At 35.8% G+C, this 21274-nt stretch overlaps 2 protein-coding genes across 2 annotated transcripts; one reads left to right on the top strand and one right to left on the bottom strand.

Moving 5' to 3' along the window:
- Positions 1-15685: 15685 nt before the first annotated feature.
- Positions 15686-16708, bottom strand: LOC109157332 (glutathione S-transferase T3-like). The gene has a single exon (XM_019305231.1). It carries the CDS (start codon positions 16706-16708, stop codon positions 15686-15688), a length of 1023 nt encoding a protein of 340 aa, XP_019160776.1.
- Positions 16709-18114: 1406 nt separating this feature from the next.
- Positions 18115-19044, top strand: LOC109157325. Its single transcript, XM_019305227.1, has 3 exons — positions 18115-18310; positions 18473-18532; positions 18599-19044. Exons 1-3 carry the CDS (start codon positions 18115-18117, stop codon positions 19042-19044), a joined length of 702 nt encoding a protein of 233 aa, XP_019160772.1.
- Positions 19045-21274: the final 2230 nt, after the last annotated feature.

Raw genomic sequence — 21274 nt, 5'->3', positions numbered from 1 at the left:
CAAGACCATAATTGGTGTTCCCATGCCAAGTCAAAGAAATAATTTTCAAGATGGAAAGTGAAATTAGGGCAATGATTTTCCAAGCAAATTAAATAGGAAATATTGCTAATTTCTCTAGGGTTGATCCCAGCTTTGTACCTACTATAAAATCCCCCTTCCTCAACCATAATTGAGAGAATTCAGAATTCAGAATTCAGAATCCAGAATCCAGAATCCAGAGATCTTTGGAGACAAGAAAGAGAGAAATTAAGAGCCACAATTTATCTTGGGGAGCAAGAAGAAGACTAGGGAGATTCGAGAGAATCGTCTGGTTCATTCTTGTACTCTTTTGATAATTTGTATTACTTTTATTATTATTTTCTATGTATAATTTAGCCATGCTTGGCTAAATTCTTTAGAGATTCTTGGGTAAAAGTGTTTATGAACCTATGTGTCTAAGCTCTTAGATTCTTTAATATATTATTATTTGGGTTTAATGCTTGTGTTGCAATTGTGATTTTATTGTTTGATGTTTGTAATTAGTGGCCACAGTTACTTGTTTCATTTGTTATCTTTGTGTCACAACGAGAGTTAGGCATAATTTAGGGCACACACAATTGCACCTAACTGTTGCACCTTGAGAAATGGTAATTTTGTTAGGGAGTTTAATTCTTGATTATTGCGCATCGAGAGATGGTAGTAGTTAGGAATTTATGATGCTTGATCTTGTTTTATTGGGTGTTTAAGCCACAAGAGTGGAAATTCACTAGTGTTAGTGACTATGAGAGTAGCTCTATACCACCTTGCATCCTCACACTTGTTAAACCCAGATTTTAATATTGTCTTTAAGATTTGGTACTAGGTGATTAAATACTTGAATCCCAGGAATCTCATATTCTCTCTCATTGTTTTCAAAAATCTTGAATCTCTGTTTTATTTTATTTATTTTATGCAAATCAATCATCTAAACAATTGTTAGGATTAGCTCTAATGAATAAATTAGTAACTAGTGCTTGATACAACCACTTCCCAGTGGATCGATAATTCGTACTCCGAGTATTATTTGTTTGCAAATATACTATGCATCACTATTGAAGAGATCTAGCTTGCATTTGGATAAAATCTACCACTTACTCTTTATTGCTTATATCTTGTTTTGCCTATCTTGCAATTGCTTGATCTTGATATTAATGATGGCAGGCTAAAATTCTAGGGATTGGGATTGTTGTGAAAATTGCTATTGTGTTGATGAGTTTGTTTTGATTTCCCATATTGTGGTGATTGATTGTTGATGTTATGGATGTCTTGTTGTTGAGGGAGATCTTTGTAGCTTCCTTGGAGTGGGGCTCAACTCCTTGGTTGATGTTGGACCCTTAGATTTAGGCAAGAGATTGCTAAATCTAGGTAGGCCTTTTGACTCTCTACATTCCCCACCCTAGATCCAAGAGGATAACGGCTCGGGAAGGAACGTAGACAAGATGTGCGTTAAACTGTCTCGTAGAGAATGAGAATTCCTGCGGGAGCCGTATAGACCGAATTGGCTACGCACTAGCAAGCCGTTCCTCTTGACTAGTAACTCGCATTCAAATCAGCACAACCTCTCATTTTAGGGAGTAACCAATCACACAATGCAGTTGGAGCTCCTGACCTGTTTTCCTTTATTTGTTTCCTATTTCTTCAAAGCTCTTCATTCTTCATTCCTTATCAATCAACTCTTTACTCAATCTTGAATCGAATCACTCAAACGCCAAATCAACCTCACTGTACCTTCTGTTCAACTTCCAAGTTGTCATTCCTTGAGTACGATACTCGGGGTTGATCTCACTCTCCATTTTATTCCCATCTACACCTTACATCTTTACACGACCATTGCACACCAAAATCTTTTGACAACGCGATATAAAATGAGAACTGTAAGCGATCCGCGTTACCGTCACCTAGGTATTGGTATGTTCTAGAAGTGTTTTTCTTGTCTATTTGTAACTTGGAAAATCTGCATCAGAATCACCAATTAGATCAAAATCACCCTATTTAACATTCCATATCTCAATGTTTTGGATGCCCTTGAGGTATTTGAGGATCTTCTTGGTTGCATGAAGATGACTTTCTTTTGGATTAGCTTGGAACCTGGCACACATTCATACTCCAAAAGGTAATATCTGGTCTGTTTGCGAAATATAGGAGAGATCCAATAATGCCATTATACATAGTCCGATCTACACTCTTGCCATCTTGATGTAAGTTCATAATCACGATGGGACCAAACACTTTCCTTTTATTAAGCGAGTTAAGCTCTGCCTCAATTGCCTCTTTCCATTTTAACCAGTTAGGGCGCTTTCGACACCCTATTATTGATTTTGGTTCTAGATCCAGATTATCATGTGATACGTTAGAGGCAATTACAAAAGCAAATGTGTCATCGACGACTATCAAATCTCTGTTATGAGTTTCTCCTGTATTAACAAAGTTTATGGCAGCTTCTATGTTTACATCAACAAGATCATTGTCATTTCCCATAATATTCTGATCTGGATGTTCTGCCTCCCTAGTGTTAATATTACATGGAGCACATGCAAGTTCACTGGATGCTTCGTCTTCATGACGGTTAAAAGTTTTATGGAGCACTAAGACATTTTACCAATTCTCGTTTTCCGCAAATTTAAATCTTTTTGCACAACATGGTCTACCACGCTTCTGCCGATGGGGAGTGTCAATGTGCACACTCGGTCCCCCGACGACCTCTACTTTCGAATGAATATTCTCAACAGGTATATGGGACCTAGTCACTCCACTATAATCAATGAAAACATCTAGCAAACTATTTGTTAAATTATGCAAATTAATAATCTCCTAAACTTCTACTTTTGTTTGACTAGTACGAGGATCTAGATAGTGAAGATTTTTTTTATCCCATGAAATTTCTCGGCATTTTGTTAAATATGGACTTTTATCTCCCCCTAATGTCGGGAAATGATCTTCATCAAAGATGCATTCAACGTACCTCGCAGTAAACTGGTCCTGTAACACCCCCCAAAACATGCTATACAAAAAGCCTTAACACATGCGGATATCACAGCAAACACTAGCACAGCGGAAGATAAAAAGGGTAACTGGTTAGACATAAATCCAAAACATGGGGTGTTATGCCACGTTTACCAACAACGATAAATGCTACTGCCAAATCTACATGGTATACAACTATCCCAAAACTCACAAGTCTAAAACTAAACCGGCTCACAGGCCGTAAGACAAACGAAAGGAGCTACACTATCGGGCACTAGACCTCGCGCTCGTCTAGACATCACCTGAAAGAATATAAATAAACATGGGACGACGCCCGGTCAACAAATAATGCTAGTAACCCACCAATACATGTGAAATAACATACATAGGTAAGGTATAAATTGTAAAACCATTTTCGAAACGGAATACATATATATAAGTGTAAAACCAAGAGTCAAAGCTAACATAAGACTCAACACCCTCAACAAACAACACGGGAACACATCCCAAGACCACAAGAACAACACGACTCACAAAAGAGTCAAGGCATGATCTATCATCACTCAATAGATCAAAACCCGACAAGTACAATGCAAAAGAATAAGACTTACACAACCGGCAACACATGCCTTTGTGACTACACACGTCACAAGAGGAGAACTCACAACACCGGCTACAATAGCCCTCGTGACATCACCCATCACGAGTTGATATGCCTGCCTTATGCCCTGTTCCAACCTTATGGCTACCCCCAACCTTGTTTCTTCTTTCCAACCATTACCTCCAGGACCCCTATACTTCTTAGTCCAACCTTTTCCCTCCGGGACCGTCGTCCCCCACCAACGACCACCAACGAGACCACCAATTTCATAGTACACAAGGTACCGCACACACACACGGCACCACATGCCACCCAAGAATCACGTGGACCCATCACTCAGGCCACAACTCCATAATCACGTCACGGCCACCACGAGGACCGCTGCAATACCTTGGTGACTAGTCTCCCATACCACTAATCGTGCAATCCAGGTAAAGCCACACACGCATCACACTTTAACAGGAATCAATCAACGGATTACAATGAAGGTATGAAACATACTCAATCAAGGAATGGGTCACAACCCACAACAACAACGATGAATAACACAAGTTCTCATCAACCAATCGGAAGGTACAAACAACACACACGCTAGCATTTAACACCGAACTAGCATGCTTATCAAACGGGTAAACGAAACGTAGTTCCGAAGAACACACAAGACTCATTACGGTTCAACGAAACACAATGTTGAACACTTAGCACGATTCAAGACACCAAAGACCTACATGAATACCTACCATATAGTTATAGACATACAAAAATCAAAAAGACACTCAAATAGTTCCACAAAAGAACATCGGGAAGTCAAAAGACCAAATACCGAGTCAAAAGAATCACGGGGAACAAATCCCATCACAACACCGAAGTGTTCCCTATGGGTGGACCCACGGGTAAGCCCCTACCCGGTGGTTCTGCCCGCGGGTACACTACCCACGAGGCCAATGTACCTGCGGGTGGGCGGCGGGTAGAGCTCTGCCGTCGTTCCGCCCGCGGGTACATCCCTGTGTCCAAAAATAATCCCTTTGGGGATTTTCAACTCCAAGCTCAAATTCAAGTCCAAAACATGCCAAATCTCACACATTACAACCAAAGCGCCCAGAGGAACTACGACCAAAATAAAAATACAAAAATCCAAAAACCCACAACCACTCCGGCCGGTAAAGAACGCCGGTTAAAACCCCACCATGGAAAACTAAAAATGCGACCGGATAAAGAACGACAAAATAAAAGAATGGATGAACATAATACCGGTATTTGAAGCAGAAGAGATTCCCCTAAGCCTCTTGGACAACCTACTGCTTGAACCAGCCATGAAAAAACCGCAACTTTGAGTACGCTGGAGAGATTATGCGAAGTGTTGAAGACGCGGGTGAAGAAGGAACGAGAGCTGATGGGAAGCAGAAGAGACCGAGAAAGAAGACAGCGAAGATAGCAAGACAAAATTCCTATTTTATCTACTCTCTTTACCAAATTAACTCCGTTAATATGCGTAGACATAATAAATGCCAAATGAAAATTACAAAACAACCCCTAAAACAATCACACGTGTATTCCATCAACACGCCATCTGACCGTTCAAAAAAAACCCATCAACGACCAAGAAGAGTGCTCACGAGCTCATCTGCCAAGGGGGTGTGCACCGGATCCAATATATATATATATATATATATATATATATATATATATATATATATATATATATATATATATATATATATATATATATATATATATTCCGTTTCGAAAATGGTTTTACAAACTTATATCTTACCTATGTATGATATTTCACATTTATTGGTGGGTTACCAGCATTATTCGCTGACCGGGCGTCGTCCCATGTTTTATATGCTTCTTTCAGGTGATGCTTAGACGAGTGCGCGGTCTAGTGCCAGCTAGTATAGTTTCCCTTTTATGCTTTGTGGCCTGTGAGCCAATCTAGACTAGTACTCTGTTGGATGTTTTTAGATTTTAAACAATGCAGATTAAGCCTGTGTGTTCATCTCTGGGTGAGCGTGGCATAGCACCCCGTTTCCTCGTTTTATATATATCTTATCTTTCAGTCTTCCGCTGTGTTTGGTGTTTTGGTTTAAGTTATCTGCATGTTTTAAGGCTTTAAATAACTTGGTTTTAGGGGGTGTTACAGTTGGTATCAGAGCCTAGGTTTTGAGCCTAGGAGGGTTAAGTCTAGACTTTCTAAGTGGATAAGAATGGTTTGAGACCTTAAAGTGACCTTAAGAATCTAAGTGTTAGGCTTAGGACTCTAGGTTGCGCGGTGAGCTGAGTGTTGCTTTCAGTTATTTGCTTGCTTGTTGTCTTCTGGTAACCGTGTTGTTGTTTTTTTACCGTAGTGTTATTATAATTTGTATAAGTTATTGTAAGTTTTAAATTAAATTTGCAGTTATGGCTCGATTGCGTTTAATAACTCGTACTGAAAGAAGGAAAAGATGTGTAGCTGTATTGCGTGTATGGTTGGATATGTGTGCTTCTGTGAGTTTATTGTTTATCATGATGATGTCAACCTTGACAATTTTGTGTTCTACTAAAAAACGAGTGAAATCTTATATTATAAATACTTTAGGGTCTCGAGAATATATGTTACGAACTGTGTATTCATGTGATGAAAAATGCATATCTCAACTTAGGATGAATCGACATGCTTTTGTGAAGTTGTGTGCAATGTTACAAACTATAGGAGGGTTAAGGCCAACAAGAAATATGCTTGTTGATGAGCAAGTAGAAATATTTTTACATATTATTGCTCATCACGTAAAAAATATGATCATTCAAAATAATTTTCAAAGGCCGGGAGAAACTATTAGTCGATACTTTAATATAGTATTGAATGTTGTTTTGAAACTCCGAAATCATTTATTCAAAGATTCTGAACCAGTTCCAGCTACCTCTACAGATCATAGATGGAAATGGTTTAAGGTAGTTAAACATATCCCCTACAGTTGAGTTATAAGTTTAATTATAATATGAATATATATTTAATAATATTTGATATTATTTCTAGAATTGTCTAGGCGCTTTAGATGGAACTTTCATTAGAATACAAGTGCCATCAGAAGATAAACCTAGATATCGATCTCGCAAGGGTGAAATTGCAACAAATGTATTAGGTGTATGTACACCTAATATGCAATTTGTGTATGTTCTTCCGGGATGGGAAGGATTTGTAGCAGACAGTAGAGTTCTTCGGGATGCATTATCTAGAAGACATCCATTTAAGGTCCCTAATGGTAAGCATTATAATATTAAATTCCAATTATCATGTAATATAATATGCATTCGTATTAAACTATAAAGTTATGTTTCTAGGTTGTTACTACTTAGTTGACGGAGGATATGCTAATAGTGAGGGATTTTTGGCACCATTTAGAGGTCAAAGGTACCACTTAAATGAATGACGTCAAGGTCATCAACCGACAACTCCTCAAGAATTCTTTAATCAATTAATCATTTTATGAACAATGTAACTTTCATTGGATTGTTTTGAGTATTTTGTTCAAAATAACATATGTTATGCTTCTTTTGAATATTGTGTATATATTTTTATAATTTCTATTTATGTCCCTTTTTTGTAGATCTAACTTTAATTTTTGTATATATTCTTGTGAATACATTTTAAAATTATTTATTTAATGATTATATTGATAAGTTTACCCAACATTTGAATCTTAACCAAATAGTTAATAGTTTGAAACCTTAAACCTTAAACCTTAAATAGTTAACTTCTAGTGAACTTCATGTGCTGAACTATATGCATGGGTGCCTCTGTTTCCCATTGTTAATCACTATACAACATATTTTTACCTACTCCAAGTATCTTTATAGTTTATCCTACATCTTTTCACAATTATTACTGCCTTGATCCTAGCATTGGGAAAAAAATTATTGCTCTGCATGTTTGTTGCAACAAAACTGAGTAGGAATTCATAATTACTTGAAAAACAAGAATGAATTCATAATCTATAAGTAACTTGGAGCAGAGTATGGGGGAATCTTAAGCTTTCTTTAATTTGTACAGTGTATGCTATTTTAGATTTGTTTATGCAGTGTATGCTACTCATATGGTACCATTTTTATGTACAGGTAGTTATAAATTGGCCAAAGGAGAATCTTAAGCTTTCTTTAATTTGTACAGTGTATGCTATTTTAGATCTGTTTGTGCATTGTATGCTACTCATATGGTACCATTTTTATGTACAGGTAGTTATAAATTAGCCAAAGAGAAATCTTAAGCTTTCTTTGTACACTCCAGTTAGGTAATTTGTTATTTACATTTTCTTTATGCATTGGAAACATATGATATGATCTGTGTGAGACAATTTTTTATTTCTTTCCCTTTTGTAAACAGTGAGACAGTGTCGCAACGTAACTCAAAGCAAAAGAGTAAAAGACTGATGTCCCAACCTCCCATACTAGATGACCTCGAATTGAATGATGACGCAATTTTCTTTGCAAGAGGAATAGATCAAAGATTCTAACTTTTTTTTTTGTGAGGCTACTTATGCGTATAAATGTATAAATGTAGGAAGTATTTTGATTTATAAAGTAGCATTTTAGAATTGGAAACTAGTTTTTTGGAGGTGGATATTAGAATGAAAACGTTGTGTAATTAAATTTGCTATTGAAATGTATAAAGCTTTGTAGTGATATTGTATTGTTATGCAATTATTACTTGTTCTAAAAATGCCAAACCAATGTATAATTTGTATGAAAGAACATTTTAAAAAATAAAAAAAAAAATTACTTATTATTTCCGACCAAAGATGGTCGGAAATCAAATAAGATTTCACGGGCTGCCCGGATTTTCCAGCCACATGGGGGTCGGAAACAAAACCATCCAAAGGTTGGCTGGTCTGGAATTTCCGACCACAATAACCACATTGTGGTCGTAAATGCCAGACCAGCTAACTTGTTGGTGGACGTTAGCTTTCCGACCTCTTTGGTTAGTGGTCGCATTCCGACCACCAGTGCCCATAGTCGGAATTAGCGACGGAGGATTTTCCGGATGCCCCATTTGGTCGGAACAGTGGTCGGAAGGGTTGTTTCCGACCGGTTTTGGGCATTTCCAGCAGTGATAATTTGTCATTAATAGAGCAAAACAATCTACTGTCGTGACTTTAGAAAGTTCGATCATGAATTGCTTAGATGTACTAATAAAAAATTTAAATATATAATATTTTGTTTCAAAGATTAACAAAATTTATATCAAAATTTTTAAACTTCTTTAATAAAAGATAGAAAAATCACACTTTTATTGTGTTAATTATTTTCATTTTTGTAATGTAGTTCAACTCTTAAGTAAACAAAATTGGTTTTATAATTTTCAGTGCAGTTGTCAATTTTGTCCATCAATTCTATTAGATTGAAGGACAAAATTGACAACTTCAACAAAAATGGAAGGATCACATTCACTTACTTAAAAATTAAGAAATTACATTTCAAGATAAGAAAGATTTAACGATTAAAAATGTGAATATCCCATAAAGGTATTTTCTTTAATTACATTTATTATACTTTTTTTATTTTCTCACAAGTGATAGCTATGTATAATTATGTGTATATATTTATATAAAGTTGTATTTTTTCGAATAGGAAATTATGTTGTTTAATAATGGCATAATTTTTTTCAAAAATCATAAAATCTTTTGTGAAACCATATTAGGTGATGCTTCGAAAATCGTAAAATACCATAAAAACTTTTTAAAAGGTTTTAGGATACCAATTGTAGGCTCAGGTCTGAGGGTAAAAAATAATAATAATAAATTCATATACAGACTCTAGCAAATTATGCAGTGCAATCGTGGTGCACACGGAATTGGATTCATAATTTCTATACTATAGACCCATAATTTTTATACTATAGATTCATAATTTCTATACTATAAATTCATAATTATTAAACTCTATATTCACAATTACAAAACTCTATGTTCATAATTTTCAATGTTCATATTCCCAATTGTTGAAATTTGTATTCACAAATCATTGAATTATATGTTCTTAATTTGATAACTATACAATTTAGAAATTATGAATCTATAGTATAGAAATTATGAATATATAGTATAGAATTATGGATCTATAGTATAGAAATTATTGATTCAATTCCATGTGCACCTTGCATGGTGCACACGGTTGCACAGCATAACGATCCACAGACTCAAGCTTGGGCTTAGGCCTTAGGTTTCTCAATAGTTATATAGTGGAGTGTGACACCCCATAAATCTGAATTCTATTTGAGGATTAATTAAGTAATTAATCCTAGCTTAATTGATAGTTTATTCCTAAAATCCTGAAAATTCAATAGTCGGGGACTAGAAATTTACTAGTCAATCTAAGTCAATGGGTTGTACTCTAAGCTTTGGGAATTGTTCCCTTGTCTCCTTACACTTTTTCATTTTAGTAAGGGTAAAGAAGACCTTTCACCTTATGATTGTATTCCAAGGTAACCTAGAGTCATCTTTCATTCTTTTCCCTAACACCCTAAAAAGAAAAGCTCTTCTTTCTCTCTAGAAATTAGCTAGCTTCTTCTTCAAGCCAAGTTTGGACATTCCAAGATTCTTCAAGATAGTCTCCAAGATTCAACCTTTCTTACTCTTGAGCATATAGGAGGGTAAGATCTTTGGTCCTTTAGTGTTTTTAGTACCTTTTGAGGTGCCTTTTTCTAAAGATGAAATCTTTGTTGCCTTTTGGTGTGCTTGTGAAGTAGAAGTTGGAGGAGAGCCTTGATAGAAGCTTGAAAGGGTGTGATAAGTGAAGTTGTAGGCTACAAGAGGTAACCCATGCCTTACAAAATCTATTTTCTTACCTATGTGATGATTTCTTGACTTCTACTTGTGATTTTTGCTATGAAATGTGAGTTTTGATGCATTGTCTTGTGAGAATGCATATCTAGAGCTTGTTATTAGGGTTCTTCTGTGCCATTGCTTGGCTATTCCTTTGATTCAAGTCATGTTGTTGTATTTTGTGAGATTTTGGGTGTTTTGGACTTGAATTTGAGCTTGGTGTTGAAAATCCTCGAAGGAATTAATTTTGGTACAGTTGTGTACCCGCGGGCGGAACGGCGGGTAGAGCACCACCCGCCGCCCCACCTGCGGGGTACGTGTGTTTGTGGGAGTGGTTCCCGCGGGCGGAACCACGGGTGGAGGTCCACCCATGGCCCCACCCGCGGGGTACACTAATGGTGGTGTTTGGGGATTTGTTCCCCGTTATTCTTTTGACTCGGTAATTTATGTTTTGACTTCCCGATGTTCTTTTGTTGGGCTATTTGAGCGTCTTCTTGATGTTTCGTAGGTCTAGAACTGTATGTGATTCCATGTAGGATTTGGTGTCTTTAATCGTGCTAAGTGTTCAACATTGTGATTCGTTGAACCATGATGAGTCTCGTACGTTCTTCGGAACTATGTTTGGTTTACCCGTTTGATAAGCATGCTAGTTTGATGTTGAAATGCTAGCGTGTGTGGTTTGTTCTTTCCTATTGTGGATGATAACTTGTGTTGATCATCGTTGATGTTGGATTGTAGTCCTTCCTTGATTGAGTATGGTTTCATATCTTCGTTGTGATCCGTTGATTGATTCCTATGATGATGTGTGTGTTGGCTGTACCTGGATTGCACGATTAATGGTATGAGACATTAATCACCAAGGTACAGATGTGGTTCTCGTGGTGGCCATGAATTGAGTTTGGTGGTTTGTTATCGTGAGTATAGCTCACAAGGTTTGGCGGTTTTGTGATATGATCTTGCAATGTACCCTCGTGTACTGTGCGTTCGGCGGTTTTGATTGGCGGTTGTTGGAGGGGGAACGACGATTCCTGGAGGAAAAAGGTTGGACTTGGAAGTATAGGGTGACACTCAGAGGTAAAGGTTGGAACTGTAATAAGGCCGGGGGTAGGCATAAGGTTGGAATAGGGCATAAGGTTGGAACTATGTTTCTTGTGACATGAAGTGTCACTGTGGCATGAAGTGTCAATGTGTTGATGTCTATCCTTATCTGTTGAGCATGTCGAGTGGTATTCTACTTTGTGATCAGTAGAATACACCTCGAGTTGTACTTCTTGTTGTTGTTGTCTTGCCGTGATGTTTTCTGCTTTGTGATTAGTAGACTACATCTTGAGCGGTGTTGAGTTGTTCTGTTGTCGTTCTTGTCTTGATGTTGTCTTGGGATGTGATTCCCTGTTCTTTTGAGAGTGAAATAGAGTCTTTACAGTTGACTTATCTCTTTATGACTTTGAACTGATATATACTGTATTCCGTTTCGAAAATGATTTTGTAGTATATTATCTTTACTTATACTATTGAACGCGTATTGATGGGTTACTAGTAATATTCGCTGACCGGGCGTCGTCCCCTTTCTTTATGTGCTTTACAGGTCCTGAGTAGATGGCAAGAGCGTTAGACATGGATAGTTTAGATCCCTTGAACAGTTTAGTTGCGTTTTGGCCTGTGTGCCACTGATGTTGAACTTGTTAGATTGATGGTTGTAGTTTTTGCCTGTGCGTTCACGTTGGGGTGAACATGGCATAGCACTCCTTGATTTTCTCCGTTTTATGTTTAGACTTCCGCTGTGTTATGCTTAATGCTATCTATTGGTTAGTTTGCCTTGCATATTTAAGCTTTAAATTGGCATGAAAATCGAGGGTGTTACATGGACCATGATTCACAGTGCTATGTGAACCATGATCGTCAAATGAAACTGTAGTAGAATTAAAATGATACTTTAGTGTTGCTATAATGAAACTAGTGTGAGTGGAAAATGAAACTAAAAAACAGAGTTCATTCAACAACGTAATTGTCAAATGAAGCTGTACTATAATTAAAATGATATTTTAGTGTTGTTATAATGAAACTAGTGTATATGAAAAATGAAACTAAAATCTAGAGTCATATAATAACATATATTGTCAAATGAACTTAGAGTGTAATTAAAATAATACTTTAATATTACTATTGCTAGAAATGAGGGAATACTTGCTCAAGACTAAGTGACCGTCAGTGTACTTGAGAAAATCATTAACAAAAATACAATAAAATAAAACATAACCATCAACATGTTTAATGCATCAAAATATATTTTATTTTTATGATTAGGGTTTTAGTAAAGGTTTTAATCTCCATTCTCCATTATATCGCACTCTCAACCTCACTGTATTTCTCCCCTCATCGACAGATTTGACGCCATATTCGCCAATTAGAGAGAAGGAAGAAATTGACCGGAGTCAAATACCTTTTTTGACCAGACATACAAAGATGAAATTGCCCCTTAGACTAAATATTAATTGCCTAATTAAATTTTTTTGATGAGATTTGGCCGGCAATTTGGCCGGAGTTACCAAAATTGATAAAAATTGAATAATTTTAAAAGTCGTGGGTTGCAATTAACAATACCCCAATAGCCATAGGACCAAAACTGAAATTTACTCTATTGGAAAATTTAATACTACTCAGGAATTATTCTTCCAAAAGGCTGAACCCCAACCCTAAGGGCTCTCCACACCCCGACCCAACAAAGTATTTGGGAGGATGTAAATCATGGTAACTCAACTGAACATGAACCACAGAGGCTAGACCGTGCTCACTGCGCACAAGGAACCCCCCTACTCAGGAATTATTTGTTACTTATAAAGGAAAGTGTAATACTTTTGAGTAAAAATGTAATACTTTTAAATAAAAATGTAATATTTAAGGGTTTAATAGTTATGAGAAAAAGTTAATGTTAATTCATGATAAATTGATTAATTGTCCCAAAAAAAACATACTCTGCCTTGCGTAAAGTTGCTAGAGTACGATTAACTTCTGAATTTGAAATCACTACTTATATACCCAGCACGACCATAATTTACAAGAACATTCTGTAGTCTTAGTAAGAGGGGAAAGGGTTAAGGATTTATCCAGTGTGAGATATCACATTGTTTAGGCCGGGAACCCTAGACGTTGTCGGAGTAAAGGATCGTCAACAAAGGCGTTCCAGTGCGTTGTAGATTCTTATCTAAGACTTGAATCATTTGATGATGTCATGTGAATCGCTATGAGAGAAATTGTAATACTTATGAGGAAGATTATAATACTTTTAAATTAAAATGTAATATTGAAGTAACTAATAATCACAAATTTATGTTACTAAACATACAACATCTTTAACAATAACAAATCTTTAATATTTATTTCAATTCTTAAAAAACAGGCCGGGACACATTTCTGTGAATCGTTATATCGGGGACCAGGGTCCACAGTGCATCGTAGACCCTGATCCAATACACATAATTTGACTTCAATACTACAAGACTACAAGTTTAAATGTATTTAACATCATTTATACATTTTAATTTAGTAGAAAATCATGTTAATTTTAGATTTTGAGATTAATAATTAAAATATTATTTTTAACAAAAATATTAATTTTAGAAAAGTGTGTGACTGTGTGTAATGTGTGTGTGTGTGTGTGTGTGTGTGTGTATATATATATATATATTAATTATTATTGATGTATCAAGAGGTTGACGTAGCTTAAGTGGAAAGAATTTAAATTAGTTGTTATGAGGTTAATGGTTCAAATCTTATTTTAAGCAAAATATATTAATTTATAAAAAAAATTATATATTTAAAAAATATAACAAATTACGGGTCTAGCCCGAAATCGGCCCACAAGAAGCTCGGGGCCCAGACCCTGAACCGGCCTGGCATGGGACCGGCCCTGGATACTATGGGCCGGTCCTGAACTGCGCTGACCAAGGCCTTGGCCCAGCCCAGGCCCGGGTTTTGGCCAGCTTTAATACACATACACATAAACATGATATAATTAACATGAACATGAATTCTGTGCATTATGAACATGAATTCTGTACATTATGAATATGAATTCTTTGTATTATGTTAAGAGTTTATGTGTCTTCATTATATCGTGTTTATGTGTATGTGTATTATAAACATAAATTCTGTACATTATAAATATAAATTATGCACATTATGAAATCAAATTATGTGTATTGAACCAGGATTCACAGTGCATTGTAGACCCTGGTCCACGATATAAATTGCCCATTTCTGTGCTTTATGCACCACACCCCAGCCAAGACCCTCTTTGCAAGCAGATGTGGATTCTTGCCATGGGGGGGGGGGGGGGGGGGAGGGGTGCAAATCAAAATCCAACTAGAAGAGATCGAAAAGGCTTGATTCAAGCTCGCGTGCGCCAGCACCTGCTGGCACGAATGTCGTCCGGAAATTGGCTGGCCTTACGGGCTAAGTTATGCCAAACTTCGGTATCATTTTCCAACTGATATAGTCACTTGGTTCGGCCGAGTTCGACCGAAACCGAGAGCACCTACTCTCGTGCTATAGAGAGCACGAGAGGTTGTGGTGCACCGAGAGCACAACTCTCGTGCATCAGTGATCACGAGAGGTGCACTCTCGGGTTGCACCACAGCACGCACGAGAGATGTACTCTCGTGTGAACCTGCACCCCAACGGTCTGAAACCCAAAAGTTCAGCCTGTTGTACAGTTTAAACTCATCTGTTATGGAATTAATACTGTTGTAATTCCAATATTAAATCTGAGTTTAATCCTACTTAATGGGTGGCTGTTACAGGTGTTACACAATTGGTTTTAATACCAATTTAATGGCCATGTTGAATGCTATCCCTTCAACAGCCCTATATAAAGAGAGGTAGGGCAGAAGCATTTTACACAGTACACGAAACTAAGGAATTCCAGTACAGTTTTGCTTCAAAACTTCTGCTTCTACTCTCTTCTTTAGCCAACTAGTGTTCTTGCTGTGCTTTGTTTGCCGGGTTCTTTGTTTAGGTGCATAAACAAAGAATCGTAGCACGTTTTATCCTGGGAAACCTAGGCTACAACGCTCCTAGTACTTGTGGGAGGTAGCAAATAAGGTTTTAAGGAAAAGAACTTTGTGTTCGAACTCGTGCTAAACCTATATCCAAACACTCTACCTTTTCCTTCCCAGCTTTCTGTTTTTCCCTTATAATTATAATTTTTCTGTAGAATTATTATTTTTGGGATTTTCCACCATATTACCCAACAAACATTACATTGATTTAGAAATACAATGCATACAAATTAATTCCATCATACTTACTCATCTAAAAACTTCTTCATTTGCTTATCGTACAATTGTTTTTGCGTTTCATTCATACTTGATGTATCTAGTTGCATAAACTGAATGAGAAGTTTATTTTTCTCAGTTTGTTGTTGTTGTTGCAGCTTTTCTTCTTGTCGCTTCATATATTGTTTCATGAGGTTTATTTTTTCCATTTCCACACTAACTTGCGTTTCAACTTGCTCGCCCAAACTTTTTGATACCGTTGACTGTGTTGTTGATTGCATTCTTTTTCCTTTCGCCTTAGAAGCGTCCCTTCCCATGGGACGAGAGCTAGACCCTCCCACATATGGTGTCTCACTTGGTTGTGAATTTGATGATGAAGATGTGTATTTACCTGACTCCGTATTTTTCGTTCGCTTTGGACGTTCATCTCTGGTTAAGTTAACATCAATGCCACTCCCAGCTTGGTTACACCATTTCTCTTCATTCCTTAGCACTTCCCAAGCATGCAAAAACATAAAACTTTCCTTCTCAATCTCGTGATATAATTGCATGGCCCTATTTTTTTTATCAGCCTCATTTAAGCCACTTTCCCTCCGATGCAAAATATATTCATAATAGCCGGCGAATTTTGAAACTGAATGATTTAGCCTCCCCCAACGATTCTGCAATCCCATTTTATTCTTTTTGGCTTGCTCAGGTTGGCTCCGGTACAGATTATAAAATTCTACAACTTGATTCCAAAAGCTATTACCACTTTGATCCTTTCCAACTGCAGCATCTTTACTAATGTTGAGCCATGCGCTGCATAACATCATGTCATCCTTATTTGTCCATCGAGTTTTCAATATGCCTGGTGGTCGTGTTTCTTGAGGTGTTGACATTTCATGAGTGGAGTACTCAGGAAATTCTCGCAAAGGTATATTTGTTGTATGAGTAGGATGAGAAACCCCAGTGGGAGTAGACATTGGAGTAAAACTAGAATATGATGGATGATAGGTTGGGGGAACACCTTGAAACAAGAAAGGTAATTGCTGATAATTCACATTGCTCATTCCAGGAAGAAAGGGGAATTGAGTGATTGGAGGTTGTGGGTTTTGATTGGCTTCATTAGGGTCATTATGTGAAAGTACTAGAAGTTAAATAATGGATCGCGTGGAGGATCCATTTGAAGGTTTCGAAATATTTCGTAAAGGAAGAAGGCAAAGGAAGGAAGAAGGCAAATGATGGATGAAGTAATATGCAAGAATGATCATGTACTTATACGTGGGATGATACACAACTTTTCTTCAACTTATTATTAGATTCCATACACTAATTTCCTCCCCATAATTATTAGATTCCATATACAAATTTCCTCCACCTAATTATTAGATTCGTTAAATAAATTTCCTTTAACGTATTATTATATTCCATACCCAAACTTTTTACAAACTCAGATGATATTTGTACACAAATTTCGTACAGAAATGATGATATTCTCTACCCAAATTTCCTCCAAAAAATGATGATCCATTATTTATACGTAGGATGATACACAAATTTTCCTAAACTAATTATTATATTCCATACACAAATTTCGTTCACCTAATTATTAATTCCATACACAAATTTCCTTCAACGTATTATTATATTCCACACCCAGACTTCTTACAAACTCAGATGATATTCCATACACAAATTTCCTCCACCTAATTATCAGATTCCATACACAAATTTCCTCCACCTAATTATTACACTCCATACACAAATTTCCTTCAACGTATTACTATATTCCATACCCAAACTTCACAAATTTTCTTCAACTAATAATTATTAGATTCCATACACAAAATTCCTTCAACGTATTATTATATTCCAACTCATATGATATTCTCTACCACTTCAAGAAATGATGATCCATTATTTATACGTTGGATGATACACATTTTACTAAATCTCATTACTCTTTCTTCCCCTCCCAAACTCATTACTCTTTCTTTCATATACTATGGATGATGAGTGGAACTCAATCGGTGATTCTAATTTATTTTATTCTGAATTTTCAACTGAAAATTATGAAAATCCTCCCTTCTCTAACTCATCTTCTTCACCCCAAGACCCAGATAATCCTTTTTCTGAGCAAAATATCATTGAGTGGTTCATGGATGATACTCTATCGAACCTAATAAACCTACGACGATAAGCTATAGAAAATCAGGCTGCATCGTCTCGGCGTAGAAGAAGGCCAAGACAGGTCATTGAGAGAAATCGTGAAGAAGCAGATCAATGTTTATATAATGACTATTTCTCTAATAGTCCAACGTACACCGACGATTTATTTCGGCAAAGGTTTCGAATGCGAAGAAATTTATTTCTTTGCATAGTTGAAGGTGTTACAAATTATGACCAATATTTCCAAAGTACTATAGATTCTACCGGTAGACGGAGCTTTTCGTCACTACAGAAATGTACAGCAGCAATGCGTATGTTAGCGTATGGGAGTTCTGCAGATTCCATTGATGAGAATATACGAATGAGTGAGATCACTATAATGAAGTGTATAAAGAGATTTGTTCAAAGTATAACTGATGTGTTTGGGGAAGAGTACTTGAGAAGGCCAAATGTTGTAGACGTACAAAGGCTAATGCAAATTGGAGAACAAAGGGGCTTCCCAGGTATGCTAGGGAGTATTGATTGCATGCACTGGGAATGGAGAAATTTTCCAACTACCTGGCATGGACAATATGTTAGAGGAGATCACGGCTATTCAACCATTATACTTGAAGTTGTTGCTTCTGCAGATTTGTGGATATGGCATGCTTTCTTTGGTCTTGCAGGTACATTAAATGATATCAATGTGTTGCACCGATCTCCCATCTTCCACAAGGTCTTGGAAGGTAAAGCACCTTAGGTAAATTTCGTTGTTAATGGTAACCATTACAATTTGGGTTATTACTTAGCAGATGGAATATATCCAAGTTGGGCAACCTTTGTGAAGTCAATCCCCTTATCTCAAAGTGCAAAACATAAATTATTTGCAAAGAAACAAGAAGCTGCAAGAAAAGATATAGAAAGAGCATTTGGAGTGCTCAAAGCACGATTTGCTATCATTTCTAACCCGGCACGCATGGGCTCCAAAGAAACACTTGGACAAATTATGAGAGCATGTATAATCATTCACAATATGATTGTAGAGGATGAACGAGATTCATATGCTATTGATTCTAATTATACGAATGAAAGTGTGAATTGTAATGTATCTACACCTAAAAATAGTCCTAGCCACTTCATTCGAAATGAGGATTATATTCAAAATCATGCAATGATTCGCAATAGGCCAACAAACCATCAACTACGAGAAGACTTAATTGAGGAGATAAGGAATCGGTTTGGTGGAGAAGAAAATTAATGAATAAATGTATTTGCTTTCAATGTAATCCGTTAGTTGTAATCTCTTAAATTTTAATGCTTTGAGTACTTTCGTAGTTGTAATTTGTTTCATTTCAGTGTTGTCGTAGTTGTAATTTGTACTTGGGTTAATTTTATGATTTCAATTACTTTGAATTTGTAAGGTTCATTTGAGGTTTAGTTTTACAATTCAAATCGTGGTATAATATGCACTCGGTTATATACCATACATAATACGAATAATTTCTTAAATTATTTTTTAAAATAAATTCATTAAAATTACGTGTCTAAAATTTATGTTGATATACATACATTTTTTTTTTGTAAGATTGATATACATACATTCATTACTATACGTAAATTAATTCATTAATACATACATTTAGTTTTTCCATTAATACATACATACGTAATTAGTTATTTTCAAATTTATTATATTTAATATTTAAATATAATTTATATATTGATATAAATAAATAATGTTGAAGACAAAATAATATTTATTAAGAAAAAATATTAATTTTTTAAAGTGATGTGAAATTGGGGTCCACTTTTGAAGGTTGATTGGATTTGTAGGGATGTAGTGTGAATAGTAGATGATTTGCAAATGGGATGATGTGGAAGTGGGACCCATTTTTTAGAGTGGGAGATGTTTGCGGGGATAAGTTCAGCCTTAGTCATCAAGGCCATTAGCAGCATGCATGCATATTGGTAATAATTTTGTTTTTGGAATTAAGTAAAGAGAAAATAGTTCTATAGCAGTAAATGAAAATAGGAAAATATCAGTTGGCATGGCCTTAATTATTGATAATTAGTTTATTTAATTCATGTTTGTGATGTTAGTCCAGGCCACCAACTACCCTCCACAATAGACTATTGTTGATGATGTACTAAGTGAAACCTTTGGTGTAGTATTTACATCCAACCTTATAATAAAATTTAAGATTTTACAAATTATTTACAAAACTATTAATATTATTAAATATTCAAATTTAGTAATAGTTAATGTTTGAAAAACAAAAAATACGTACAACAATTTGAAATCACGAATTTGTTGACAGTTATTATTCATCACAAGCTTAGTATGTAGCACCAAATGTATTAGTGACCGAAATCTCGTCTAATCATCAAGATAACAAAGGTTAACGTCATAGGACGTTGTGTTAAAATCTTAAATATAAAAAAATCGTGTAATATATTAAGAAATCATCACAAGTAAAGATGAAATTAGATATTTACCATTATACATCTTTGCACAACACATCTGAATTATCAATATAACATATTCAGGGTTTGGGTGGATCACAAGTGGGAGCAATAAATCAACATATTGGTCCCAAAAAGTACACCTTAAATATTTATCCATGTATAGTAGAATACAATAAAGCATAGTTGTTTTCAAAAGTAATAAGATAGGATAGAAAAGTAATAGAGCTATAATATCAAAAGAAGTATTTAAACATGACTCACTCGTGATCTTGAATAACAATCTTCATGAGTCTTTTCTCTCGGCCATTAGCTAATGTAGTTAGGGTGATTGTATAGACACAATAAAGCCAATCAAATCTATTTTAACAAATACATAATTATAAATGAGTAAATGTGACAACATACCCTAGAATGGAACTGAACATGTATTTGTTTTGAATGACATAGAATTGTTGGAGACAATAAAGTTTTTAATAGCATATAAAGAGCTCTCATTAAGCATACACTTGAATTTATCAACATACTCTTGTTTGAATGTCAAGTGTATACTAATACACTGATATATTAATTAATTACAAATTTTCAATGAATGTACAAAAAAATTAGACAAAATTTTCATTGATCATACATTTGAATTTTTTATTTTTTTTTGGGGGTACAATATAGATGACAAGATGTAGTTTAGTGGGATGAAAAAGTGTAAATAGAGATGGGGAATCTCCGAGTATCCTATCTCAAGGATGACAAATTGGAGAAAGCAAAGTGCAATACAATCATATGCAATGTATTCACAAGAGTAGTCTAGGTGCAAGCATGGTGTAGGGAAGAAGCATGTGTGCAACGATAGAAAACAAGTATGTAAAGGCAACAAGCAAATATGTGAAATGGGGAATTGGATGGAAATGACTTGATCTTATGCATTCAATGGTCTAAGGTAGACAAGAGGTAGTGCAATGCATGACTAACTCAAGGGAGAAACATGGCCCCATGACCCCATTACTAAGTCACATAGGACTTGGACT

Source organism: Ipomoea nil, unplaced genomic scaffold, assembly GCF_001879475.1.
Source record: "Ipomoea nil cultivar Tokyo-kokei standard unplaced genomic scaffold, Asagao_1.1 scaffold0298, whole genome shotgun sequence".
Lineage (NCBI taxonomy): Eukaryota > Viridiplantae > Streptophyta > Magnoliopsida > Solanales > Convolvulaceae > Ipomoea > Ipomoea nil.
Note: the sequence above shows the minus strand (reverse complement) of the source record. Positions and strands in the feature narration are given on the sequence as shown.